This window comes from Euleptes europaea, chromosome 14 (genome assembly GCF_029931775.1).
Source record: "Euleptes europaea isolate rEulEur1 chromosome 14, rEulEur1.hap1, whole genome shotgun sequence".
In the NCBI taxonomy this organism is placed as follows: Eukaryota; Metazoa; Chordata; class Lepidosauria; order Squamata; family Sphaerodactylidae; genus Euleptes; species Euleptes europaea.
This window is the reverse complement of record NC_079325.1, coordinates 7,649,669-7,676,893: the sequence shown is the minus strand read 5'-3', so window position 1 is coordinate 7,676,893 and position 27,225 is coordinate 7,649,669. Positions and strand designations below refer to the sequence as shown.

General features: G+C 49.0%; 2 protein-coding genes across 2 annotated transcripts in view; one reads left to right on the top strand and one right to left on the bottom strand.

Annotated features, from left to right (window-relative positions):
- Window positions 1–210: 210 nt before the first annotated feature.
- Window positions 211–9,312, top strand: BSX (brain specific homeobox). The gene is made up of 3 exons (XM_056860923.1): window positions 211–475; window positions 5,336–5,532; window positions 9,043–9,312. Exons 1-3 carry the CDS (start codon window positions 211–213, stop codon window positions 9,310–9,312), a joined length of 732 nt encoding a protein of 243 aa, XP_056716901.1.
- Window positions 9,313–17,619: 8,307 nt separating this feature from the next.
- Window positions 17,620–27,225, bottom strand: part of JHY (junctional cadherin complex regulator) — a 35,308-nt gene continuing 25,702 nt past the window's right edge. The window contains exons 3-7 of the mRNA XM_056860916.1: window positions 24,432–25,111; window positions 23,460–23,736; window positions 22,295–22,375; window positions 19,169–19,294; window positions 17,620–17,820 (exon numbers count right to left, since the gene is read on the bottom strand). Coding sequence (XP_056716894.1) covers window positions 17,620–17,820; window positions 19,169–19,294; window positions 22,295–22,375; window positions 23,460–23,736; window positions 24,432–25,111 — 1,365 coding nt within the window. The remainder of the gene's footprint in view (window positions 17,821–19,168; window positions 19,295–22,294; window positions 22,376–23,459; window positions 23,737–24,431; window positions 25,112–27,225) is intronic.

Sequence of the window (27,225 nt, the reverse complement as noted above, 5' to 3'; positions counted from 1 at the left end):
TGGAAGAGGCCCTCAAAGGCACAGATCCGGCCCCCTCCCCTCGCGAAAGCCCCCAGATCCACCTCGCTCTTCTCTCCGGACTTCTCCGCGCCGAGAAGGGAGCAAGGCGGCCGGATCCGCGCCTGAGTTGGCTTCGCCAGCCAGCCGGCCACCGGGAAGGCAGCGCCTGCTCCACCCCAGCCCAGACCCGTCTCCAACGCCGGGAGGGAGATGAACCTCAACTTCACCTCGCACGCGGTCCACTCGGTGTCCTCCCAGAGGCCGACCTCCTTCTTCATCGAGGACATCCTGCTCCACAAGCCCAAGCCCCTTCGGGAGGTGGTCCCCGAGCACTTCCACAGCCCCCTGGCCTCCCGGGTGCCTCTCCTGGATTATGGGTACCCTCTGATGCCAGCCCCTACCCTCCTGGCACCCCACCCGCACCACCCGCTCCACAAGCCGGAGCACCACCACCCTTATTTCCTGACCGCCTCAGGTAAGCCTCTTCCTTTTGCTCCTGGAGGACCCCAGGAACCGGCTGGTGGGGCGCGGCGCGGGGACAGATCCAGGCACCTGAGATGAAGGGTGTCCCGCCCCACGGGTAATACTGATGGGGGGTGCCGGAGGGGTAATTGCAGAATCGGAGAGTTCCCCAATGCCCTGGCTAAGCAAGATCAGATGGGTTTCGCTGCCCCGCTGCTGGCGGTCTGCCGGTTCGGTTGGATTCCTCGCCCGGACAGAAAAGCGGGGATGCCGCGAAACTTTCTCGCGCTCTACTCCGGGGCCACTTATGCACGGGAGGGTTTGCCTTGGATTTGCCGCTCTCTAGATACACGTTTTCTCCATCTGAATGCTCAAAACTCTTACTTTCGAGTTCTGAGAATTCGGATGGGTAAAATGTGCATCTAGAGAGGGGCCAATCCAAGACAAAAACCTCCCATGCATTCGTGCCCAAGTTAGCAAAAGAAAAGAGAGTTTTCCTTTTAAACCGACCATGGCCCTCTTCTGATTCCCTTCTTTTTGGAAGAGAGCGGTCTGCTTCACTAGGCCAGGGGGAAAAGGACGAAGGAAACATTCGGGAAAGTTTTGGAATCACGGATTCCAAAGCAGAGAGGGAAAGATCCGGTTTGGGCGCTTCTGTCCCGTTCACACGCGTCGCCCTCCCCGTCGACTTTCAGCCCATTTTACGCAGGCTTATCTGGAAGCGTGGATTTCATTGGGAATTTACTTTCCCCGGAGCGGAGTGTTCGCGCTGGAGATTTTCCTGCGCGTTAAGTGAACAATCGGGCGGACCTGAATGGTCTTCCGTGTCTCTGTAGGACCATCGGTGGGTTTCTGAAACTTGAAAATTCGATCTAAGTAAAATATTTTAAATTCGGCAGAAGCAAATGATCAGCCCATCACCCCCACTCCCATTTCAAAAGACTCTCAGATTAGGAAAGAATGAAAAGAACACAAAAGTGATCAGAGTAATATCTCCAGGGGCAGCCTGCGTGAATGAATAAAAAGCTGGATTTTTTCCCCCTCACCCGGAGCAACCCGGTAACATTTTTGCTACATAATTTTATTGTATGTGGCTTCCCCAAAAATGGTTTAGAATCGGCTTTGTAAAGGGACAGAGAATATGACAATTTATTTGGAATTTATTTTTCCTTGGACTAAAGCCCTGGCATTTTCAATACATTAAAAAAATATACTTAGCTAACTCTTGATTTACGCAGACTCGATTTTGTAAGTCAGTTATGGAATGAAAAAGAGGGAAAGGGCCAAATGCCCCCCTCTTCAAATACCCCAAGCTTAACCTTACTCGCCTGCCGTTCAAAATTTGAAATTAAATCCAAGAAGCATTTTTCTTCTTGGGATTCTATTGACGAGAAAATAAGGAGAAATCCGTTCTAGCTTGGAAAGGCTCTCCAAGAAGACGTTCATTCAAGTACTCAAATGATGTTGATTTTTCTTCATTGATTTGTATTTTGCTCTTTCTTTGAACTGTGCGCCCATGACAAATTTGCAGTATTAATACTAATAAGGGTAAAATGTAAGCACTGAAAGTCACGGGGCTGAACTGTGACGCGGCATAGGGTTTTTTTTCCTTTTTACCTGCCTCTGCCTGATCATAGAATCTATGATTGATTATACACTTTAAAATATAGAATAGTCATAATAATTTAAACCCACGGACAGAATCAAAGGGTCAGGCTTAAGGCGAACACACGCTTTCACTCAAATTATACTTCTGGAGTTGCAGTCACCGAATTCCAGTGTCATGTGTAGATGGGGGATCGGATATGGATCAGGGCCGCTTGGCTGAGAGAGGGGGTTAACCCTTTCCGCACTGTCCTACGCCCTCTCATCTCCCAATATTGATTCAAGCCCTGACCGGGGGAGGGGGGAGCAGCGGGACAATAAATTGCAGGGGCCATATTTAGTGTGTCCTGGTGGCCGTTTTAGTACACGTGTTCCCACCCAGTTGCTTGCAGCCGAGGAGCGGCAAACTTCTGCTGAGCTCTCAGCAAGATGCTGCGGACAACCGGACCTTGCCAGGTCGTTTCCCTGCCCGTGATTAAGTGGTCGTCTGCACCGACTGCCAGCCAGCGATCGCCCAGCGGGTTTCTTTTACGCAGACTTGGACGCTCAAGAGAAAAATGCAGGTGTGGAGGAGACCGGGAGATGCAAAGGGAAAGCGCCCAGTGACTTTCCTCCAAGGGCTTGCGGGGAAAACTTTCGGAGGAGCCCCGGAGTAAGAAGTACGCTTCTTGAAGGTCCTTTCCCGAAGAACCACAACTGGGGAAAGAGACTTGCAATGAACAGACTACGCAGGTTCCAGGGTTTGGAGGAATGGTGGACTGAATGCAGAGGATCCGGGCGGCGGAAGGGAGATGCCCAGCCCGCTTGCCCATTGTCATAGAGAGGAGGGTGCCCAGTTGTTTTCTGTTGCCCCAGAAGGTCGGACCAGAACCAGCGGGTTGAAATTAAATCAAAAGTGTTTCCCTCTAGACATCAGGAAGAACTTTCTAACAGTCAGAGCGGTTCCTCAGTGCAACAGGCTTCCTCGGGAGGTGGTGAGCTCTCCTTGCCTGGAGGTTTTTAAGCAGAGGCTAGATGGCCATCTGTCAGCGATGCTGATTCTATGACCTCAGGCAGTTCATAAGAGGGAGGGCATCTTGGCCATCTTCTGGGCATGGAGTAGGGGGTCACTGGGGTGTGTGGTGTGGGGGAGGTAGTTAATTTCCTGCATTGTGCAGGGGGTTGGACTAGATGACCCTGGTGGTCCCTTCCAACTCTATGACTCTATGTTTCTATGATTTCTCAGACGCCGAAGGGGAACCCGCTGCTGTTAGGCGAGGTGGCTCCCGGGACCACCGAAGTGTTTTGTGAGGGGGGACCGGCTAGTTGACCCAGTCCAGGAAACCTGAAGGATCTTAAGCGACCCCCAGCAAGGAAGAGGCAGCCTGGTCTTTTAGGCCTTGCGAAGTTGATTTCCTTGCGAGGCAGGAATTCAATCAGCAGAGCCTGACCTGGAGAACCGGGTTAGATTCCTCACGCCTACACATGAAGCTAGCTGGGTGACCTCGGGCTAGTTACAGGTCTCTCAGCCCCACTGACCTCACAATGTGTCTGTTGAGGGGAAGGGAAGGTGATTGATTGTAAGCCTGTTTGAGTCTTCCTAAAGCGGTAGAGAAAGTCGGCATATAAAAAACCAACTCTTCTTCATCATCACGGCATTTTTGTAGCGGTGGAGGCAGGGGACTCACAGGACGATTTCTTTAGATCTTGCTTGGCAGGGAGCCGCTAGAGAGCCAGGAGCAGTTAGAGGGAAGAAGCGATGTCCTCGGATGGTCTTTCAGAGCCAGTGTAGCCGAGAAAAGAGGCCGCGGGCCAGGAAGCTACTGGTTCCAATCACCCCTCAGCCTCGCTACCACCGGAGGATGATAGTGCCGGCCTACCTTGCAAGACAGTTGTAACGATTGCTAAAATAAGGTGTGCAGAGCATCCAATAAGTTGTTTTATTATTATTATCCAGGTGGGCGGTTGCTATCCGGAGAAAGGCAGAATTCAGGAGGCGGGCAGTGGGAAGGTTAGAGGTGGAGAGGGGGACAGGCGCACCCACACCCACACGCGACAACCAGGGACACCCACTTACTCTGCTGTATGCCTCTGAAGCGAAAAGTGGTATAGTTATACAGAACTATTTGTTCTTTACTCCGGGTTAAAGAAAGGGACACAGTCATTGAGGGTTAGAAGAGGAATTGGGGGGGGGGGTTGGTGGAAAGAACCGGTTCCAGGTGCTGATCGGACAGCCCCTGCGAGGAGAGCGCCATCCGAGGTACAGCCTGCCTGGAAGTCTCCCCACATTCGTTCACTTACCTCGGATGAGTTACCCCGATACTGCGTTCACTTTTTACACTGTGTCCACTTCTAAAAAAAAATTGGACGCCCCCCCCCCCATCATTTAATTGAACGTAAAGGGATCTTTCAACGCCTCGTTATTGAAGTGGGAAATCCAGATATGTGACGTGGTGGCGCTTACTCTGGATTAATGAATCCGGAGTCAAACGATGTTTGTGTGTGTGTATGTAAAGGGTTCAAAGGAGTTTGGGGGCGAAAGGGGTGGCACTATTGGGAGGGAAGGACATAATGAGCTCTGGGGATGGGGATAAAAACTTGGTCACCCCTCCCCCAGATGGGAATAGAACTGGGGTGGGGGGACGGGACGGACTCTGTCCCACTGGTCCCCAAAGGAAGCCTCTGAGGAAAGAGGATTCTCTGTCTTTGGCGAGGAGGAGTTGGGTGTGTGTGTGTGGGTGGGTTTTTCCCCCTATTCTGAAGGTTACAATTCCAATTTAATTTTGGTTCCGGGGTGAGGGTATTCTGTTCGGTTCGAGTGCTTACCCCGGATGGGAAATCTAGGCGGGCGAACCTGACCTGTGTGGGGGAGATTGAATAGGCACAGGCAATAGGGATTCTTGAATGTTATGGCTCCTCGCCTTGGGGAAGGGGCGGGCTACACAAGAGGGGAAGGGTTCTGGAGGCCTAGCAATCAGCTTCCTCTGGGCAGCGAAACGAATCGAGCCTCCTTGTTCAGAGGCAGTCTACCTCGGAATGCCAACGGGCAGGGGACAAGCCGCAAGAGAGAGCCGGCTCTTTGGTTCCACGATTCAGCGGGGGCCTTCTTTATATTTTATTTTTTATTTCAGATTTATAGCTTGCCAGCGAGCCAGGCTCAGGGCGGGTTACAACCTTTAAAATACTCTTCTGGGTCCCCCTTCCCAGGGGAAGCGTGGGGCGGGGGGGGAGGCGTCTCCCGCTGCCCCCCAGGCCCACGGATGTGCCCGGTTGTGTCTCCCTCCCGCAGGGGTGCCGGTGCCTGCCCTCTTCCAGCCCCACCCGCACGCCGAGCTGCCGGGTAAGCACTGCCGCCGCCGCAAGGCCCGCACAGTCTTCTCCGACTCGCAGCTCTCGGGCCTGGAGAAGCGCTTCGAGATCCAGCGCTACCTGTCCACGCCGGAGCGCGTCGAGCTGGCCACGGCGCTCAGCCTCTCCGAGACCCAGGTAGGACGGGGCGGCGCTGGGAGGCAGCCAAAATTGCACCCCTTGGAGGGGGGGGGGTTAGACGCCGGACTTCACGGTCTTTGGGGGAGGGTGCTCTCTGGAGGAACCTGGTGGGACCTTAAAGACCAACTTTTTAAAAATTCTCGCTTGGATCGATGGCAGTCCACTTCTGCTGATGTACCGAGGGGATTCCCGCTAGGCAGATTTTTTTATGTAGGGCTATAAAAAAAGTTTTTAAACAGAAATAGGCTTCACACCGTTTTTTTCATGGTGGTGTAAAGTGCCGTCAGGTCGCAGCCCACTCAGGGCGACCCCTCATGGGGTTTTCAAGGCTAGAGACGACCAGAGGTGGTTTGCTGTTATTGCCTGAATCTGCGTAGCCACCTTGGACGTCTTTGACCGTCTCCCATCCAAATAATAAAGACAGTGGCTGTTTTCCCCCCATACCCCTACATAAAATTCTCAGCCTCTGGGGCTCTATTTGGATGGAAAGGGTGGCATATAAAAGTTTTAAATAAAATAAATAAATAAATAAAATAAAACGAAGGCTGTAACTGCCCAGTGAGGATCCACTTATTGAATCCGAAGAACTGGGCTCCGGACATCTAAAGTTGATGCTGGAGGGGCTGTGGCACAGTGGTAGGTCAAGCAGAAGGTCCCAGGTTCAATCCCTGGCATCTCCAGTTAAAGGGACCAGTAGGTGATGTGAAAGACCCCTGCCTGAGACCCTGGAGAGCCGCTGCCGGTTTGAGTAGACAATACTGACTTTGATGGACCCAGGGTCTGATTCGGTATAAGGCAGCTTCATGTGTTCATGTGCAATTAAACGAACGAACAAACAAAATTAAGCCCGGGATTCATGGGAAAAGTTGCTTTTCTCCTCCACCCTTTTCTCCGCGGAGGAGACTTGTCGTTAAGGTGACTCAAGGTAAAGTCGGGTTCCGAATAGCAAAGGATCGACAGGAACAAAAAACAAAACAAGACGGAAAAGCGTTGCGAGCCAGGAGAATTAGTCATCCGTGAGCCGCCACCGCGCGTGGTGCGTAAAGACGCATCACACTCAGGTGTGCACTTTCAGTTGCGCCTGGGGGTGGGGGCGGATGGACCGGCCAAGGCTAACCAGGGTGACCGGGCTTTGTTTAGCCTGGGACTTCTGTATCCCCAGCTTCCAGCGATTTGTGGGGGGCGGGGGCGGGAATCAGTGCTCAACCTTGCAACCAAGGGACTGCAGGTGGGTGCTTCTTATTTCAGCAGAGGCCGAGCAGCGTTTCACTGCCCCCGCGGCAAACTCCTAACCCGCAAGAAAGGAAGCCTTCTCTGTCATGCCTGAAAGTACCAACGTCGAGCATATCACGGAACTGAATTTGCAATCCAGGACGGCCTGTTTCCTTCCTTCCTTTCGAATGGTGGCTCCCCTGCAGTCTGCCCTTCTCGTTCCTTCTGGTACCTGTGTCTGACAACTCCGCAAAAGTTGTCCGAGAGCAGAAAATTATGCAAAGTATAAATGCTCTGCAAGGGGGATTACATACATTCATAAGAACATAAGAAAGGCCATGCTGGATCAGACTAAGGTCCATCAAGTCCAAAAGTCCGTTCACACAGTGGCCAACCAGGTGCCTCTAAGAAGCCCACAAGCAAGACGACTGCAGCAGCATTGTCCTGCCTGTGTTCCACAGCACCTAATATATCCTCTGATCCTGGAGAGAATAGGTATGCATCATGACTAGTAGCCATTTTTACTAGTAGCCATGAGTAGCCCTCTCCTCCATGAACATGTCCACTCCCCTCTTAAAGCCTTCCAAGTTAGCGGCCATCATCACATCTTGGGGCAGGGAGTTCCACAGTTTAACTATGGGTTGTGTTAAGAAATACTTCCTTTTGTGTGTTTTGAATTTGTCTCCCTCCAGCTTCAGCAGATGACCCCGTGTTCTGGTATTATGAGAGAGGGAGAAAAGTTTCTCCCTGTCCACTCGCTCCATACCATGCATAATTGTATAGACCTCTTTCATATCTCCCCTTACCTGCCTTTTCCCTAAGTAAACAGCCCTAAGCGTTTTAACTGTTCCTCTTAGGGCAGTTGCTCTAGTCCCCTGATCATTTTGGTCGCTCTTTTCTGCACCTTCTCAAGTTCTGCAGTATCCTTTTTTAGATGCAGTGACCAGAACTGTACACAGTAATCCAAGTGTGGTCTCGCCATATATTTGTACAAGGGCAGTATGACAGCAGTAGTTTTATTATCTATTCCTTGTCTAATTAATGCCAGCATGAAATTTGGACCTTTCCATACCAGGAAAAGGCATACCACAGCAGCCCCACACTGGGTTGACATCTTCATCCAGCGATCCACTACAACCCCAAGGTCCCTTTCTTGGTCTGTCGTTGCCAACACAGATCGCATAACATTTGCTCACATTGAATCTCATTTGCCATTTTAATGCCCATTTGTCCTGTTTGGAGAGATCCTTTTGGAGCTCTTCACAATCCGTTTTTGTTTTAACCACCCTAAATAATTTGGTGTCATCTGCCAACTTGGTCACCTTGCTGTTCACCCTCAGCTCCAGGTCATTGATGAACACGTTCATGGAGGACACGTCCATCAGTAGCTGCCAGCCCTGGTGACTAAAGGGAACCTCCATGTTCAGAGGCAGTCAACTTCTGAATCCCAGTACCTGGAGGCAACATCAGGGGAAGGCCTCGGTCTCTTATGCCCTGTTGCTGGCCCTCCAGAGTAACTGATTGGCTGCTGTTTGAGACAGGATGATGGACTAGATGGACCACTGGGCTGATCCAGCAGGGCTCTACTGTTCTTAAGAACAGCATGTCTGGGAGAAGGCGAAGGTAGACTCTTCCCCTGAGGTGTTAGCTTTCTGCCTGCAGGGAGCTTTCAATAGGGCACCAGCAGCCCTGACAAGGTGTCCCTTCGAGCTCCAGAATCTGCTGGATTTTGCTGAAGGGATCCAACGACCCTCAGGCTTCTACCCCTCCAGCTGCAAACCTGCAAGACTTCTACAGGGAAGCCTCTGAGCATGTGCAGAGTGCTTTCCTCTCCCCACCCAGGAACTGTTGCCTGTCCTCTGCATGCGGAGTTGGGGAGCGATGGGATAGGCATTGACAATGCTAGGCCATGGGCAAGCCCAGCCCAGCCTCAGTTTCCCCTCTGTAAAAATGCAAGGAAAAATATTTTCGAAGACTTTTGCAAGGTGAAATAAATGGGCTGGAGCGACGGGGGTGTCCTCCATCCCCCACAAGAAAGCTGTTAGCAAGCATGGGTTTTCTTCTCCCCCCCTCACACACACACCCGTGATTTCACCCGATTATGCAACTTTCCCCCTAATCGTATCGTTTAAACCCTTTCCGAATCCGAATCCTCCTTTGAAAGCCATTCCGACCGGCTTGCTCGCCACCCTGTCCGCGTTCCCGTTCCCGCCAGCGAACCCCCCCCCCCGTCCCGAATGCGTGTCCTCCATTCAGACGACCGCCAGACCCAACCTTGCCCGCTTCTCCTTGCAGGTGAAGACGTGGTTCCAGAACAGGCGGATGAAGCACAAAAAGCAGCTGCGGAAGAGCCAGGACGACCCCAAAGCGCCGGGCGGGGAGGAGGGCGGCGAGCAGGGAGGCAGCGAGCCGGAGCCCGAGCCCTCGGACAAAGGCCGCGCCGCCCCCGCCGCCCCCGAGCCCCGCAAGGCAGGCCACCCGCCCGCCTTCCTCCTGGAGGAGGCCGAAGACGAGGTGGACATCGTCGAGGGGGGAGAGCTGTGCGGCCCCCAGCACCTCCTGTAGGGCCCGCGGGGGGCTTGGCGCTCGATCCCCGGAGGGGTTGAGGCTGCTCCTCCGACGCGGACTTTCGGAGCCACGGCGGGAGGGGCGCGAGGCGGATCGGACCCGCGTTGCCCCGCGTTCACACGTGACACTTAACGCGCCCTAACAGCCCCTCCGCCGCCGCCCCAAAGCGATTCCGAGCAGGCTTGTAAGAAGGTTTGGGGGCTGAGGGGCGGGCGGCGCGGGAAGGGGACTTTCCAGGCCGGTGCCACCCCTTCTTGCCCTTTCCGTGGCACGTGTGAACTGGTCACATTCACAGGGAATGTGGCCCACCCGTCTAACCAGCCTCCTTTCCGCTTAGCCTTGGCTACCACCGACAGTTCGTGACACTCTCGACTCGCCAGGCACGGTTAGAGAACGGGGGTCGTGTGAATGGTGGCGGGGACACGCCGAAACCCTGGAAAGACGGGGGACTTTCTGGACTCATTGGCACTGGGGGAGGGGGAGTCTGACCACGCCCGCCAGCCGGGCGTCGCCCCCGCAAGAACAGGCTGAGAAATGGACCCGATCCCGGACTCCTTGGGGGTGTAGGTGCCTGTAAGTGGTTCGGTCGACTAGTTCTTATCGTCAAGACTGACCTACAACGGGCCGAGGGGGTGAGAGAGGGGGCTGGTTTTTAAAAGGGGAAACGCCCCCGTTTTTCAGGCGCAAGACAATCCCGGGTTCTCGGACGCTCTCCCTACACGTGTTCGACCATCTTCCCTTTCCCCAGTAAACGATGCGATTCAATGAAACACCGATGGATGGAAGATATTGCGATTGCCGGTCTCCCAGGCGATGGGAGAGCGCCTCCCTTAAACCTGACAGCCAAAATGAAGGGCCCGATCCAAAGGAAACGTAAGCACCTTTAAAAATGCAGTTGATTTCAACCAGCGAGCCAAGCGCTTGCGTAAAGCTCTCTCGTTGAGATGAACGTTGCTTTTAGCTGCGCTTCATGGCCTTGGATCGCGCCTGGATCGCGCTCTGCTAAAGACCCGCTCTGTTTCTCCAGGAAGCTCTTTTCTCTTAAAAGATCACCGTCATGCAAAAGTAGCAACGGATCACTAAAAACAACAACAAATTCTACAGGAACGCATACTGGTACTCAAGAGGGAAGGTGCAAAATTCCTCACGTGGGACCTTGCTGTACAGAAAGGTGGGGAACGAACTGCCTAATAAAGTAAAAAAGTGAGAAATGCCCATTTATATTCATTTGCGAAAGAACGGTGATTAAGGACTGGGGCTCCGAAAGCAACATGCAAAGTCTGTTTAGAGCAGTGGTTCCCAAACTTTTCTGGCCACCGCCCCCTTGGTTCCACAAACTCAACCCCAGCGCTCCCTACCCTATCCTATACAAAGGATTATTGAAAATAAGGGTTTGTATGGCTCCCTAAAGAAGATAATAACAATAAAATTTCAAAACGGTGACAATTAATTGTACATCTATTCAAAACCAAATTAAAACCTTTTAGTTGAAATTTATTCAACCAAACTGAGGAACTTGATCCAGTGGTCCCAGCTCTTCAAAGTGTAGAAAAAAATTCTGAGAGTTTCCACCAAGTTTGCCAGCATGGTGCCATAGCTTGATCTATTGTAAATTAGTGAACAACACAGTTGAGGGGGCCCACCTCTAGTGCCCCCTGCTGCCCCCTTGCCTCTTAGTGTCCCCCTAGGTAATTCCACCCCCCCAGGGGGTGGTACTGCCCACTTTGGGAACCACTGGTTTAGAGGAAAGGAACGGAAGGAGAATCAGAGCAACTGACAGAGATTCTGAAGCAATTTGAAACTTTTTGCTGTCTGTAAGTCTATTTGAAAACCAGCACGTCTAGCCATGTTCACTCAGAAGCAAGTCCCACTCCAATCCATGGGGCTTACTCCCGAGTAAATGTGCAAAGACGTGCAGCCTTCAGTCTTGGAAGGAGCCTTTTTGTTGGGATTTTGTCACCAAAAAATGCTGTCTGAATTGCAAGCCCTGTGGCATCTTCTTGGCATAATTATTTTTAATATTCAACCTGAGAAAGTTTTGTGGAACTCAGCAACTGGAGGCAGTATGACCGACTTGGCTTGGTCTTAGGTATTCTGGAGAGCCAGCATGGTACAGTGGTTAACAGCGGTGGTTTGGAGCGGTGGACTCTGATCTGGAGAACTGGGTTGGATTCCCCACTCCTCCACATGAGCGGCAGACCTAATCTGGTGAACCAGATTTGTTTCCCCACTCCTCCACATGAAGCCAGCTGGTGACCTTGGGCTAGTCACAGCTGTCTTAGAGCTCTCTCAGCCCCACCTACCTCACAGGGGGTCTGTTGTGGGGAGGGGAAGGGAAGGTGATCGTAAACCGGTTTGATTCTTCCTTAAGTGGTAGAGAAAGTCGGCATATAAAAACGAACTCTTCTCCTGTTCCCCCCTGTGCCTATGACCCTCCCACCAGAGACTGATCCCAAAGCAATCCATACTCATTCCAGTATAAAGCACCTTTGGTAATTGAGCTGTTTATCATAGTTGGTGGTGATGGTGGTGGTGGGGAATCAGCTTTCTAAGTGTAACTGACCTATGGGGGGGGGGCATCTGCCATCTGTACCTAGTCCTGCAGAGCCCCCTTTCTGGGATCTTTCTGCTAGGCCTCCATGAACAAACCACAATTGGGTCGCTGATTAAAATACCACAAGAAAACCAGAGGGTATCCTGGAAAGATCTGTTGGGTCATGGCTCGTGCTTGAAACGGGGGAGATAGGTGTGTGTTCCCCCCCCCCCAGTCCACCGGTATACTGAGATTTTCCCTTCTGAGCTTGTTTATATGTTGTTTTATTAAAACTCTTACATAACAGATCTCAAATGGGGGGAGGCGAAAGCAGGGAGGACCTGCTATTTATTCTTGCAGTAGCTCCTCCTGTTATGTTCTATGATGGGTGGGAAATCCCTCCCAACCTCTGGCAGAACAGCAGCCTGAATTTTGCCTTCCTCTGACCGGTTATTTTGGTCCATCTTTGGGTTGGACTTTTGGGGTCCTGGTCGCTGATCTCCAAGAAAAAGGGGGTGCAGCTCCTGCTCCTCCAACCCCTCCTCAGCCTTGGGGGTTCCTGTCCACAGCCAACAAACGACTGAAACGTGTAAAGTTTCTTCTCCCCACTTTTTGTGGGTTTGGAGTACATTAAGGTGAGCGTACCAGTACAGGTCGAACGCAGAGCCAACGCCAAAATAAAACGGGAGATAAAACCGGCTGTTTGTCTTTCTTGCGCTTCCCCTCCAGCTTCCAAAGAGTACAGCTGGGTGGGCCTCTTGTGTCGGTTTTCCAAAGGATACTGCACATCTTTTGCACACATGACTCAAAAAGGAAGTTTCCCCGCCCCCAGTTCACATGTAGTGAAGTGACAAGTTGAGAGCCTTGTAGCAATGGGTGGGTGGGGAATGAACAATTAGGGACACCCTCCCCCCCATAGCTGAACTCTGGATGATGCTGAGTTCCTCCTCAGGAGCCAGCATGGTGTAGTGGCTAAGAGTGGTGGTTTGGAGTGGTGGACTCTGATCTGGACAACCGGGCTTGATTCCCCACTCTTCCACATGAGCGGTGGAGGCTAATCTGGTGAGCTGGATTTGTTTCCCCACTCCTCCACATGAAGCCAGCTGGGTGACCTTGGGCTAGTCACACTCTCTCAGCCCCACCTACCTCACAGGGTGTTTGTTGTGTGGAAGGGAAGGGAAGGTGATTGTAAGCTGGTTTGATTCTTCCTTAAGTGCTAGAGAAAGTCTGCATATCAAAACCAACTCTTCTTCTTTACCTAGTCCTACATCTTAGTACTTTAGAACTATAGAGCAACTCCTTTTTACTCTTAAGAAGGAATCTGCTCATCTAGCCTTCAACCTGAGCAGTACATCGGTGGAAGATAATTTGGGACCCCAAGAATGTGAACTTCACACCCTCCGACATACCCAACTTAGCAGGCAGATTTCCTGGACTCTCCTTAAAGTGACTAAGGGGTGGGGCCATGGCTCAGAGGCAGAGCATTTTCTTGGCATGCAGATGGTCTCAGGTCCAATCTTTGGCATCTCCAGTTAAAAGGGTCAGGTAGCAGGCGATGTGAAAGACCCTCCCTGCCTGAGACCCTGGAAAGCCGTTGCCAGTCTGAGTAGACAATACTGACCTTGATAGACTCAAGGTTCTGATTCAGTGTAGCTTCATGTTCATGCAGGTGTGATGCCGACAGAGAGGAAAGGCAATGGAATGATCGAAGGCGGCTTCGCTGCCCTCAACATTCCCTGCCTTGTGGAGGGAAATGAGCATGCTCAGTCAGCTTCATCTTTTCTTCCCTTTTTTTTACAGAATGGCGAGGGTCTTCTGCCTTTTGCTTTACAAACGTCACATTTCCCTGCATTTGCAAAACCCTCTCTCCTCTCCTGATAGATGCTTTATCGTCAAGGTTGCTATTACAGACTCAAAGCAGCATGCTAATTGGGACACCCTATACCCTCACCTTGTCACTTTCTAGTGACAAGAGTCACTAGAAAAGACAGTCATGCTAGGAAAAGTTGAGGGCAGCAGAAAAAGAGGAAGACCCAACGAGATGGATTGACTCAATAAAGGAAGCCACAGCCCTCAATTTGCAAGATCTGAGCAAGGCTGTCAAAGACAGGACATTTTGGATTACACAGATTCATAGGGTCGCCAAGAGTTGGAAGCGACTTGACGGCGCTTAACACACACACACACACACACACCCTTACCTTGAGAGTGTAGGTACAAGTTTATGTGAGTCTCTTGATTATTCTTCAAAAAAAGCAACTTCAGCTTACTGTTCCTAGCCAATCAGTGCTTTGTACAGTCACCTTCTGTTGCAAACATGAAGAACTGGCTTCCCCTGAGATTGATCCTGGAAGGAAGATGGTGCACTTGAACAGAATGTGGTGAACATAATGTCTCTACAGCAGTCCCCAATGCTCAGATGATGTACATTTGTACAAATTCTGAAACTGCATCTTCGAACAAATCCAGCTGCACGTTGTAGGGGAAGATTAGTCTTTCAGAGAATCTTGTCATTATTGATCTTCTCCTGGGAGGTCTCCTGAGACGTTTCCAAGACGAAACCCCAGGGTTCCTTGGAACACAGTTTGAAAAACACCGCTTTAAAGTTGAGGCAAGGTTGGGGTAAAACCATAAAGACCGTGCATTTTGATTCACAATAAGAGGCGAAGAACCCCTTTGCCTGACTGCGCAGAAAAGAAGTCATATTGATCGGAAGGTTTAAAAGGGCAGCCTAACCTGTTCTTTTTCATAACAAACTAAATTGAAAGTCCTTCGCATCTCACTCTATTGAGCCCACCATGGTAATTTGAGCTAAATTCTATCATTCAGAAAAGAGGGTGATATTGTTATGGAGGATATAAACAGAGTTTGAACATGGTTAAGACTGGAGGCCGGGTCAAAGTACGTGATAAGGATGCTCTACTGTGAACCATATTTCAGGATGCCCCACCTCTGACACTGATATTTATTTATTTATTTCATATCCTGCCTTTCTCCACAGGCCCCCCCCCAAGGTAGCTTATATCATTCTCCTCTCCTCTATTTCATCCTCACCACAACCCTGTGAGGTAGGTTAGTCCAAGAGTGTGTGACTGGCCCAAGTCCACCCAGCGAACTTCCATGGCATGAATGGGAATTTGAACCTGAGTTTCCCGGACCCTAGTCTGACACTCTAATCACTCCACCAGATTAGCTCTCAGCTTTTTGCAGTTTATTTATAAATGTATAGTTTGCTTTATGATGGATATCTTCATAGCAATTAGCAACATAAATAAAAAAATTAAACATTAAAAAACCACATTTCCCCCCTCGCCTACTACCGTTCACATCTATTCACTCCTGCATACCCTCATCTCTTGCTTGTTCTTATAATTTGATTAAATACAAAGCATTTCCTAATACATTTCCTAGTATTTGAAAACTAGGGATGAGCAAATGTTCACCATGCCATTGAAAGATTTGTTAAAGACATTTTGCAGGTAAAAGTCACACTGCAAAGAAGGAAGGAATGCTGGAAGACTGTGAAATGGTACCCCTTCAAAGCTATGGTTGACTTGTATATCTCTTTTCAAAGTTACCCTGATTTCCAGGCGCTGTGGAAGAAACAAGGAAAGCTTACAGTATAGAGGGTGATCAATTAAGACATTAAGCATTTCCCGACACACGGATGCATTTGCGTTTTATCCTAATAATAAGGCCATCAGCTCATTTTCAGGGGAGCCCGGGCTACTTCAGCTAAATCCTCGGATCAAAGCGAAAATGTCCGCTTGCGTTTTCTAATCAGAAAGGGGATGCTAATTTGGAGCCCTTAATGTGCAGTTGTAAGAGACTCCTTCAATTAACTGAATTCTATGGCTCAGGAAAATAATAATAATAATAATAAAATAGGTAACAAAGAGAGTCAGGCTGAAAAAGCAAGAATGCTCATTAAATCCGAAAGGTACAGCTCAGACTACCTCTAGCATCTGGGGCTAAATACGAGGCCTGAAGCTCATCAAAAAGGGTATGTGTGTGTGTGCGTAATGGGTTAAATTGAGACCATAATCTAATTAAAATATTTGATGCGAGTAAATAGTTCTTTGATTTTTCCTCTAAAGGTTTTCATTTAAAATCGGTTCTCGAGCTTTTTGCTTTTTTTTTAATGAAGGGGATTAGTAGTTTTAATCAGAGAAACAACAAATCGAGGTCCCTGATCGGATAAAATGCTTCAAAGTGGGTTCATCTCAGTGGGCTGTTATGTTTCCCTCTCCTCTTTCTAAAAGCAAAGAAGCTGCTCTTTATGGATGCAACACAGAAATATTTGCATGTTGCAGCCGTTCAAATTGCATCTGAGTCCACCCTCCACTGCAGCCCTTTTCATCCAGAGCAACTGATATCTGTCATTAGGAGATCAGTTGTAATTACGGGAAATCTCCAGGCCCCAGATAAAGGGTTGAACTCCTCCACCTCAGATGCAAATCAGCCCCCTCAATTACCAGTTAAAAATTCACAGGAAATCTACTGATGGATCCTCCAGAATCTGGTTTCACCTGCACAAGGACCGCAAGCAGCCCGATACCCCAGGCTAGCCCAATCTCATCAAATCTCGGAAGCTAAGCAGAGTCAGCCTTTGTTAGCACTTGGATGGGAGACCACCAAGGACGTCCACGGTTGCTACACAGAGGCACGCAACGGCAAACCACCTCTGACCGTCTCTTGTCTTAAAAACTCCACAGTCTTGGGATCGCCATGAATCGGTTGCGACTTGACGTCATACAATTATTATTTTTTACGTGAAGGTTGCTGATTTAACAGGCCATGGAGGAGGGCTTTCTCACGCGACAGCCCTTCACAATTCAGACGGAAGATCACATGATTTAATACCTCCTCCTAAAACGAAATCCTCCTGTTCACAAAATGAGCAGTGAGTAGGCGTCTCCCTGATCTCCTAGTCTTCTGTGCATGGGGAGTTTTTGATAGAAGCATCCAACCCTGTGCTCTCCTGCTGGGGTTCGAAGCGGTGCGGACTAGGAACAGATTAACCGCCTCATCCCTTCATTGTTAAATAAATGCCAAACAGAGAGGAGAAGAAAGGAGAAGACTGAGAGGGGATATGATAACCATCTTCAAGTACTTGAAGGGCTGTCATATAGAGGAGGGTGCCGAGTTGTTTTCTGTTGCCCCAGAAGGCTGGACCAGAACCAACAGGTTGAAATTAAATCAAAAGAGTTTCTGTCTAGACATTCGGAAGAATATTCTAACAGTTAGAGCGGTTCCTCAGTGGAACAGACTTCCTCAAGAGGTGGTAAGTGCTCCTTTCCTGGAGGTTTTTAAGCAGAGGCTAGATGGCCATCTGATTCTATGACCATAGGCAGTTCATGAGAGGGAGGGCATCTTGACCATCTTCTAGGCATGGAGTAGGGGTCACTGGGTCTGTGTGGGGGGGAGGTAGTTGTGAATTTCCTGCATTGTGCAGGGGGTTGGACTAGATGACTCTGGTGGTCCCTTCCAACTCTATTATTCTATGAACTTTTGGGGGAAGGATGTAAAGGAGAAAAATGCCAGTTCTAGAACATTATATATAGTTTGTTTATTTAAACTACAATAAATTCTGAGAAAAATAAGGGAGGGGTGAGTGAATAAAGTGAAAACATTTAGTCTCAAAAATCTTGTTTTACAACAGCACAAGTTCATAATTCAATGCTGGCCCTTTGGCACAACTGACAACCGTCGACCCAAGACTCAGCGCAGGGCGAAAAATCAGCAACCGGCGGAAACACCAGTTCCGCTGCTCATACAATATGGAGGGTTTTGAAGGCGGCCACGACCTGTTTCTCCCTTTCGTGCCTGTTCTGCAGAGACTCCAGAGATGAAATGGGAGGCAAATTCTCGCCATTTAAAGTACGCGCCAGCATCTTCTCGTCTTTGGGCTCTTGTTCCGGCTTTGATAGGACAATTTTTGGCTTAGGGATTTTCTTGGCATATTCTAGGGCCTAAAAAAAAAAAAAAAGCACACGAAAGGAAGACCACAGGTGAGGAACGCTGAACTTTCCCTCTAGAATCAGATCGACGAGCTGTTGACCCGTTGAACCCCCATAAAGGTGGAATGACCTGATCTGCCTCCATGTCATTCTTAGTCGGAACAGCCGCGGCTCATCCTCTTCTCCAAAACGCCCGTGGGAGGAGTCCATTTCCACGGGAAGATCAGTGGACAGCTAAAACTATGGCAGCCACAAAGCCACCTGGGAGCTGAGGGAGGGCTTTTGCCAGGATGCCCCTACCCCAGCCCTGAAGCAGCACCATTAATATGGAAAGGAGCAGTTTTGGTTCATTGCAACCCCGGGGTGGGGGGAACTCTGCGCCCTCACCATATCTCATGGCAGTGAGTTCCACAAGCCAAATTCCTATTGTGTGAAGCAGTACTTCCTTTTGTCTGCCTCAAGTTTACTGCCAATCAGCATCCTAGTATGATTCCTAGTTCTAATATTGTGGGAGAGGAAAGATAAGTTTTTCCTCTATCAACTTTTCTATGTCAGGCATAATTTTGTAGACTTCCACCATGCTCTTTGCCCCCACCAGTTATTTATTTTATTTTATTTTATTTATTTAGTTTTGTATCCTGCCCTCACTCCCCAGCCAAAGCTGAGCTCAGGGCGGCTCACAACATGATAATCAATGTAATAAATACAATAAAGTTTCAATAAAATCGTAAAAATGAAACAATTTACAAAATCAACTATTTTACATCCCCATAAACATTAGAGAATAAAGAAGAAAAAGAAGAAGAGTTGGTTTTTATATGCCAACTTTCTCTACCACTTAAGGAAGAATCAAACCGGCTTACAATCTCCTTCCCTTCCCCACAACAGACACCCTGTGTGAGGTAGGTGGGGCTGAGAGAGTGTGACTAGTCCAAGGTCACCCAGCTACTTCGTGTGTAGGAGTGGAGAAACCAACCTGGTTCACCAGATTAGCCTCCGCCACTCATGTGGAGGAGTGGGGGAATCAAACCCGGTTCTCCAGATCAGAGTCCACCGCTCCAAACCACCACTCTTAACCACTACACCATGCTGGCTCTCCAGAAGAAGAATGGTGTTCATTTTGCGGCATAGGGGCTGCTTCAGGGCCTGAGGACAGTCAGGGTCCCCACATATTAATTGGTAAATAGTACAGGACAAGCAAAAAGGTGGGGGAGAGTAGGCTGGGGGGCCAGCACTGATGGAAAACTATAGCTGTCCTCAACCATAGTTGCCTTTTTTCCTCAATGGGGGAAGGTCCAGCCCACCTTGGGAAAGGTCCACCTTGCCCAGCTGCCCCTTACTGTGCTACAGCACATCCTACCTTCTGCCTCGACACCACCAACTTATTCTCAGGTCTGGGTGGCGGCCTCCCAGCGCTGATGATGTTCTTCATGTTGTGCTCCTTGATCTGCTTGGCGTATTCCTTTTGCTGCTTGATCTTCTCTGCCTGTCAAGAGAGAAACAGCCTTGGCAGGACCTGCGGAGGCAGGTGTGCCATCCGGTCTGGAAATTGTGGGAAGGTGGCCTATGCGTCAAGAGCGTGTTTAGCGGACAGAACGCTTGACTTTGAACAGGGAGACCTGGATCGCAGGTGTTGCTCAGAGGCACGCTTGGGAACCATCTCCCTTCTAAGTCAACCTTGCAAGACTGTCTCTGTTAGCCAACTCACCACCTCTCAGCCTTATCTACCTTACAGGATTGTTGCAAGGACAAAACCTATGCTCTTTGAAGAAAGGGCAGGATACGTATGAATTTGACCAATCGTTTGTTCTTCTGGTTCTTTAGCAAAGGCGATTGACAACTGCCTAAGTTGCCACGCAGATGAAGGCAAGCATAATATCTAAAGAGAAGACTTAGGGCAGGGGTGTCAAACTCAATTGTTATGAGGGCCAGATATGACATAAATGTCACTTGGCCATGCCGGGTCATGCCTCACCAGCCCAGATGGAGAGTGGGGGCCAGTGGCTGCCTTGGCTGGCTCGTGGGCCAGATAAGAGCTCTCAAGGGGCCGGATCCGGCCTGCGGGCCGTATGTTTGACACCCCTGACTTAGGGGGTTCTTCGCCTGCCATGAGCTCAGCTTCCGTTTGGCTTCACAACTGGCATGAAAGAGGAACACTTTGCCCACCTGAACTGGGGCCAGCCATTAATTCCCCCACACACTTCAAATTGGTTGCCCACCATAAAAAAACCTGAAACCTCCACATTAATATTTTGCCTTTAAAAAACATTGGAAACCCTTGTAAACCTATTTAGAAATTGCTCTAGGAATTGAGGGGAGGGGAGGGGAAAACGTTTGGTGACACCACAGGTGCTGTACGCCTAGCACCACCCGCAGCCAGCCTGTTTGTGCAAAGTGGGTTCCTCCCCCCTCCAGAGATCAATCCTGTGTGTCATGCGGTGTGGATATTTCCCAGCCAACCCTGCAACAGATCTACTCTCTGTCTCTTTCCTGATCTGGTTTGGTGTCAGCTTTCCATCTCAGGTAGGCATCCGTTTCATTCCGATTAAGATCACCCGATCATTCTAAACAGCATAGTGGTGGACAGTGCTGTCAAGTCACAGCCAACTTACACTGACCCCGTAGGGGTTTCAAGGCAAGAGGCCAACAGAGGTGGTTTGAACACATGAACACATGAAGCTGCCTTATACTGAATCAGACCCTTGGTCCATCCAAGTCAGTATTGTCTACTCAGACCAGCAGCAGCTCTCCAGGGTCTCAGGCAGAGGTCTTTCACATCACCTACTTGCCTAGTCCCTTTAACTGGAGATGCCGGGGATTGAACCTGGGACCTTCTGCATGCCAAGCAGAGGCTCTACCACTGAGCCACAGCCCCTCCCCAAGGTTTGCCAATGCCTTCCTCTGCGTGGCAACCCTGGACTTCCTTGGTGGGCTCACATCCAAGTACTAAGCAGGGCTGACCCTGCTTAGTTTCCAAGATCTGATGAGATCGGGCTAGCCTGGGCCATCCAGGTCAGGGCAATTGCAAAAAACCTGGTATGTGCTTGGCATGCAGTTTACGGCAGGACAAAAATCTCTGCCTCTGTTTCTATTTATTCCAGTTGTAGCTATCTCATTTCTGTGCTATGATTGTCTCTGATATTGCTTGACTCTAAAATATTCTATTGCCATCGCCTTATCGGTAGGGTGGAAGGGTGGCCAGGACGATTTTAAACTACTTGTCTGCTCAGAACAGCTAGTTTCGAGTCCACTAACACCTTAAAGACCATCAAGCGTTTCAGGGTATGAGCTCTTGAGAGTCTGAGCTCCCTTCGTCAGCTTTGACTCTTGAAAGCTCAAACCCCGAAAATCTTGTTTGTCTCTAAGGTGCTGCTGGACTCGAATCTAGCTGTTCTACTGCAGACCAACACGTCTACCCTCTGAAACAGGTCTGCTCAGAGCATCTCGTGAAACCATCCACAGTATAAAAGGGGGGAGGGGAGAGAGGTTTTTCCCCCCCAGACCCTTTCTAGGATGATTGGTCTCATCTCTTCTTTGGTCAGGTAACACCTGATGTTTCTTAACAGGCCGTAATGCGCATTTGGTTGCATTTGCTCGGCCGTGTTTACTTTCATTTTCCCTTCTGTGATAAAGCCAGGCCATCTGAATTTGCAGGGGTGGCTCAATCGCATTACAGTAATGCACACTTGAACCAGCCGGAAGAGAATAAACTTGGGTGTACTTATCTGCAATTGGAATTCTCAGCAGGTGAGTATCGACTAATGGATACCTTTGCTGAGGGACAAAGAAAACTGCAGCTTGAAAACATGATCTGTTTTGAATGCGCCTCAGGTTTCTGGACACACACACACACACACACACACGCACATACATATCTGTCTTTCCCCCATGAAGAAGAAAACCACCGGGAGGGAAAAGGAGGAGAAGATCTTCTAGCCCATCTCCTGATCCTATGAAAACATCCTACAGCTTCATCGGCTGTCTTCTTTTCTCCTTCAGTTAACTTTACATTATCCACATTAAAGTATGTGGCCCCCAGCAAAAAAACCTGTTGGTGAAAGACAGCAACAGAGGGGGACAGATGAATCTCCCTGGGGAAGGAGTTCCAAAGTTTTGGTGCCATGACTGAGAAGGCCCTTCTTAAGGTTGCCACCTGCCCAGCTTTAGATGGCGGGGGCGGTCCAAGCAGGGACTCCAAAGATGACTGGAATGGATGGGTAGGTTCGTACGGGAGGTGCATTTTGTTTGTCAGCCTCGAGTTTCCTTCCTGCATTCTAGGATTTTGTTCTAGTTTTATTATTATGAGAGAAGAGCCCTTCTCTCTGTCTGTTCTTCCCCCATCATTCTTGACTTTCTACACTCCTATCATAATTCCCTCTCCCCATTTTATAGTCCTATTTTTTAAAAAAACTGCTGCCATTCCTTTCCGTGGGGCATTTGAGCGACGCACAAAGTTGATGAAAAAATACCACTTGTTTTGTCTTACTTTCTCTTTCATCGTCTCGTAGTCAGGTCCCAGGCCCCCGAGCTTCACGTCCATTTTTATGTAGCCCTTCATCCTAGAAACCTAAGCAGAGAGATAAATGAGAGTGGTTTTGTTTGTTTGTTTGGTTTTGCTTCCTGAATGAGCGGTCAGATCTTCTGTGTAAAAAGACTTCTTCTTGCTGGCATGGCAAGAATCAGTAAAGGATGCGGCAGGAGGAGAACGAAATGACTGAAGAGAGGAAGAGGCGCTTGAAGAGAACAGTTGGCTGTGATCCACTGAAAATCAGGAATAATTCGAGCCAAGTGGGCATTTCCAATTAATATAGCTGAGAAAAACTCGGAGGGAATTAACAGGGCATGGAGGTGGAAATGAGACGGCCCCTGCAAGTCCTCGCAGGTTCCCGCTTGTTATAAACTGATCTCCAGACTACAGAGATCAGCTCCCATGGAGAAAATGGCTGCTTTAGAGGATGAACTGTACGGCATTTCACCCCACTGAGGTCCTTCCCACATCCAAACCCCATCCTCCCCAAGCTTCACCCCCCAGATCCCCAGGAATTTCCCAACCTGGAATTGGCAACTCTATCCCAGGCTGTACCCCTTGATAGGGTTGCCATCTTCCAGGTACTAGCTGGAGATCTCCCACTATTACAACTGATCTCCAGCCAATAGAGATCAGTTCACTTGGATAAAATGGCCACTTTGGCAATTGGACTCTATGGCATTGAAGTCCCTCCCCTCTCCAAACTTCGCCCTCCTCAGGCTCCGCCCCAAAAACCTCCCACCGGTGGTGAAGAGGGAACTGGCAACCCCAGTCTGGGCCAATCTCCCTTCTTCTGCAGGAGGAATGCCTAAGGAAGCAGTGGATAACTCTTTCACAATCTTTGAGTCCTGTCTATGTTGATGGTGCTTAGGGGAGTGTGGCTAGGGTTGCCAACCTCCAGGAAGTAGCTGGAAATCTCCTGCTATTCCAACTGGTCTCCAGCAGATAGGGATCAGATCATCTGCAGAAAATGGCCGCTTTGGCAATTGGACTCTATGGCATCAAAGTCCCTCCCCTCCCCAAACCCCACCCTCCTCAGGCTCCGCCCCAAAAATCTCCAGGTATTTCTCAGCCTGCAGCTGGCAACCCTACCCCTTGAACCCCGGCCGTTCTCCCGGCTTACCTTCCGGTTCTCTTTCTCCTTCTTCTCGTTTTGCTTTTCCATGTGAAGCAGGTAGCCTTCGGAATTGCTGCGGCTCAGGAAAGGCTGGCATTCTCTGCTGCTCTCTGCGTTGAGTCGCGAGTCGCTCCCCCGCCTCTGAATTACGGGCGGGAGCATGGCGGCCAGGTGGTCGTCGGCCAGCTGAGAGATTTCCCGGTGATGCCTCTCGGCCGCCTGGATGAGCCACTCGGTTGGAGACGGAGGTCCTGTCAGGTGGTGGGTGGGCGACTGGGGTGGCCTCAAGAAAGGAACAGCAAACAAACCAAAGGGGTGGGGGAAAGGGGGAAGATAATGAAGGGAAATCATTTGAGAAACGCCTAGCTTGTTAAAGGAGCAACATGGAAACTATGCAGGAGAACGCTGCAGGGGACTTCCGGCAGCACAGAGGGTTGAGGGCCTGCTTGGAGGTCATGTGATCCAGCCACCTTCCTGAAGACAAGCAGGTCTGGTTCTGGTCTAGGGTTGCCAACCTTCAGGTACTAGCTGGAGATCTCCTGCTATTACAACTGATCTCCAGCTGACAGTGATCAGTTCCCCTGAAGAAAATGGCCACTTTGACAATTGGACTCTATGGCACTGAAGTCCCTCCCCAAACCCCCGCTGGTGGTGAAGAGGGACCTGGCACCCCTATTCTGGTCACCGCCTGAACTGGAGGCCTACTGGGTGCGTGCCCCCCTCCAAGCCCCTGTTCTCTACCTTGGGTTCCATGATGGAAAGAAGGTAGTAAATAAACAAGCAAGCTTTTTTAGCTCTCTGCCACCCACCTCTGCTAGTCTGTACATGGGAGATTCCATTTACCTCGCATGGCTAATTGCCACAGATAATAATAGCTACTGGCAGACCTATCTCCATTAATTTGCAGAGTTTTAATGGGCAATCACCTTTTTAGCCCCTTCCCCAAAGAAAGCACAATTAATTAAACTACATCCTTACCCCGGGTTGCCAGAAACATAGCTGCTACGGATGTCCTCACTATAAATGTTTCTGGAATTGCACGACGAAAATCCTTTGTTTACCGGCTGTCGGAGTCCAGGATCGTAAGCAGATGAAATTTTTTGGTGCCCTAAAGGGTTCTGATGCTTGCCATGTCTGGGGAGGGAGTGAGGCTCTGAAATGGCACAACTACGTGGGGAGCGTTGCTGGTACCCAGAAGGGTTTTCGGGATTCTGTTGGTCTTTCTTGTTCTCACTGGTACATGGCAAATGAAACTCAGGAACGTTTGGGTATGAACTCAGCAGAGGAGGATCCCTAGCAAAAGTCAAGTTCATGGAAGTCTCCTTGCCATCTTGGTGAACAACGTAGATTGGACCTGCGTGGAAGTGGATGTCTTGAGTCCTTGTGGCAACCGAAGGCCAGAGAAGAGCGACAGGTGGATTTGGATACAACCTACAATGTAACAAACTTCTGCCGTCCTGCTCCAAATTGGGAATGTCTCTGGAAGAGTTGGAATTCGTTGGATTGTTCTCAAATTCTAACTCATTGTGATGTCCACCATGCTGCCCTCTTAGTTCTACTTGAGCTCCTATTGGATACTGGATGGAGCTTTCTTTGAGGGATGGACCTTGGCTTGAGCCTGCTGCTCCTGTCATCTCAGGCCCTTTGCACTGGTGAGCCTAAAACGAGCAATTAAATTTGTTGTGAAATTCAAGATAGTTACTTCGTAATAACGTTTGGAAAATGCGAGCAAAGAATACGCAACTCTCATTATGTGGTCCCAGAGTATACAAAGAAGGCTTGTACTCTTTTGGCAAGTAGTTTATAATGATGTGTCCTATTATCTCAGGGTAGGCATTTCAATACAACACCAGTCCTAAGTTAATATAGCCTCTGTGTCTTGTTGTTGGACCTCCAGAGGAACTGGTTGACCACTGTGTGAGACAGGATGCTGGACTAGATAGGCCACTGGCCTGATCCATGAGGGCTTCTTAGTTTATGTACCAATAATGGAAAATGTGGTATGTGAGAATAAGAACAGAGTAGCGGCTAAAATGATGGATCTGGACAAGGGAGACAGGTCTAAGTTCAATAACCTTGGCAGCCATTGCATGGATTTCAGCAAAGTCATAGCCCCTCAGAATATCGGAGATGGGAATCAAACAGGAAAGTCTTCGGGGGTGAGTGATGGAAAAAGGAAAAATAGCTAGGCTGAATGCTATCCCCTCTATGGTTATGCAAGGCAGAATTTTGAACATACCATACCCAGAAAGGACCTGTCCTTGCTCTTCTGGCTCTATTGATTCATTAGCTCATGCCCTCTTGGAATGCCGCTTTTATGAGGAACTTAGGTCACATTATATCTCTCCCCTTTTAATATATAAATCTAATGCCTCTGTGTCTGACATAATGTCTTTTTTATTAAGTGACAGGGATCCCAAGGCTACATTGTCAGTGGCAAGATTTATTTCAGTCCTTATATCTCTCAAACATTAGATTTAAAATAACGCTGCTCAAGATCAATGGAGCCAGGAGCTTCTAAGGGTCAAAGGAAAGGGAAAAGGGAAACGGAACGAACGTGCACACGTACACAAGAATGCACTGGCGAGGTTTCATGTGGAACTGCGGATAATTTGGTGAGTTAAGACGTGGACCGTTTGATAGATGGCTCAAAATAAGAATGAGAGAATGTATCACCGAAGTTGTGACTCAAAGAGCGAAAACGCATGGACGCTTTATCCTCCTTTAATCCTTGTTTCAGCCAGGATTCAGCCAGGATCGAACACATGCGTTTCGCCTAATGTGCGTTCGTTCCTGGCTAAAACAGGGATTAAAGGAGGATAAAGCGACCATGCGTTTTCACCCATTGACTCCACCAGTGACTGGGGACTGTTGCCCTTGATTCAAAGTGGTGTGTGGATGCCAACGTATCCTGATAGTTTTAGGCGGGTAGCCGTGTTGGTCTGCAGCAGAAGAGTGAGAGAAGAGCAAGTCCAGGAGCACCTTAAATACTAACAAGGTTTTCAAGATGTAAGCTTTGGAGAGTCAAATCTCCCTTCTTGATTTTACACTCAAGAACTTATTTTAGTTAGACCTCCAGACAGCAGCAATGGCTCGGAGATACTTTTTGCCTAGTTTTATTACTAGTTGCTGAAAATTCGACATCATGATCATTTTGGGAAGCACAATTTTCTGTGATTGTGCAATGAGAAAAAAAGGGGGACTCAGAAGTGACTTTTCCTTACAAATAGTTTGCGTTTGTAGCTTGTCAAGAATGCTTATTTTGATCATGACCTTTCTTGATATGACCCAGAGATCCACCTTGCGTTACCAAATATGAGTCCCACTTAAAACTACTGTGCCCATGTCCAGAGTTGGGCAAATGACTGGTAATAAATGAACCACATTTTTGCATTTAATGGCATAATACAGATTCTGAACTAGAATGTTTGTGAGATTATTGACTCTTTTTTGTTTGGACATTTCACAAGCGGAAAAACGATTGCTTCACGAAAAAAAAATCAAATTGGATTTTATTTGTACAGAACAAATTAAGCCTGTGGTATAGTGGGTCATCTTTTTTTTAGAGTCCAAGGTCTGTTCATGTCCTTACCTTCAACCCAATGCTTGCAGCCTCAGCTCAGTTCCAGAAGCACGCTTTCATTTTGCAACTTCTTGCAGAAATCAGTCATATAGCACTTTATCTTAAAGTAAATTAGGAAGCAGTGTAGCCATGCAGGACAGTATTACACTAAAACATCCCTTAAACTATCAGAATAACAAAAATATAGCT

Coding starts and splice junctions, on each gene's coding strand:
- BSX (XM_056860923.1), top strand. CDS start 211: ATGAACCTCAACTTCACCTCGCACGCGGTCCACTCGGTGTCCTCCCAG. Junction 476..5,335: donor TTATTTCCTGACCGCCTCAG/GTAAGCCTCTTC, acceptor TCCCTCCCGCAG/GGGTGCCGGTGCCTGCCCTC. Junction 5,533..9,042: donor TCAGCCTCTCCGAGACCCAG/GTAGGACGGGGC, acceptor TTCTCCTTGCAG/GTGAAGACGTGGTTCCAGAA.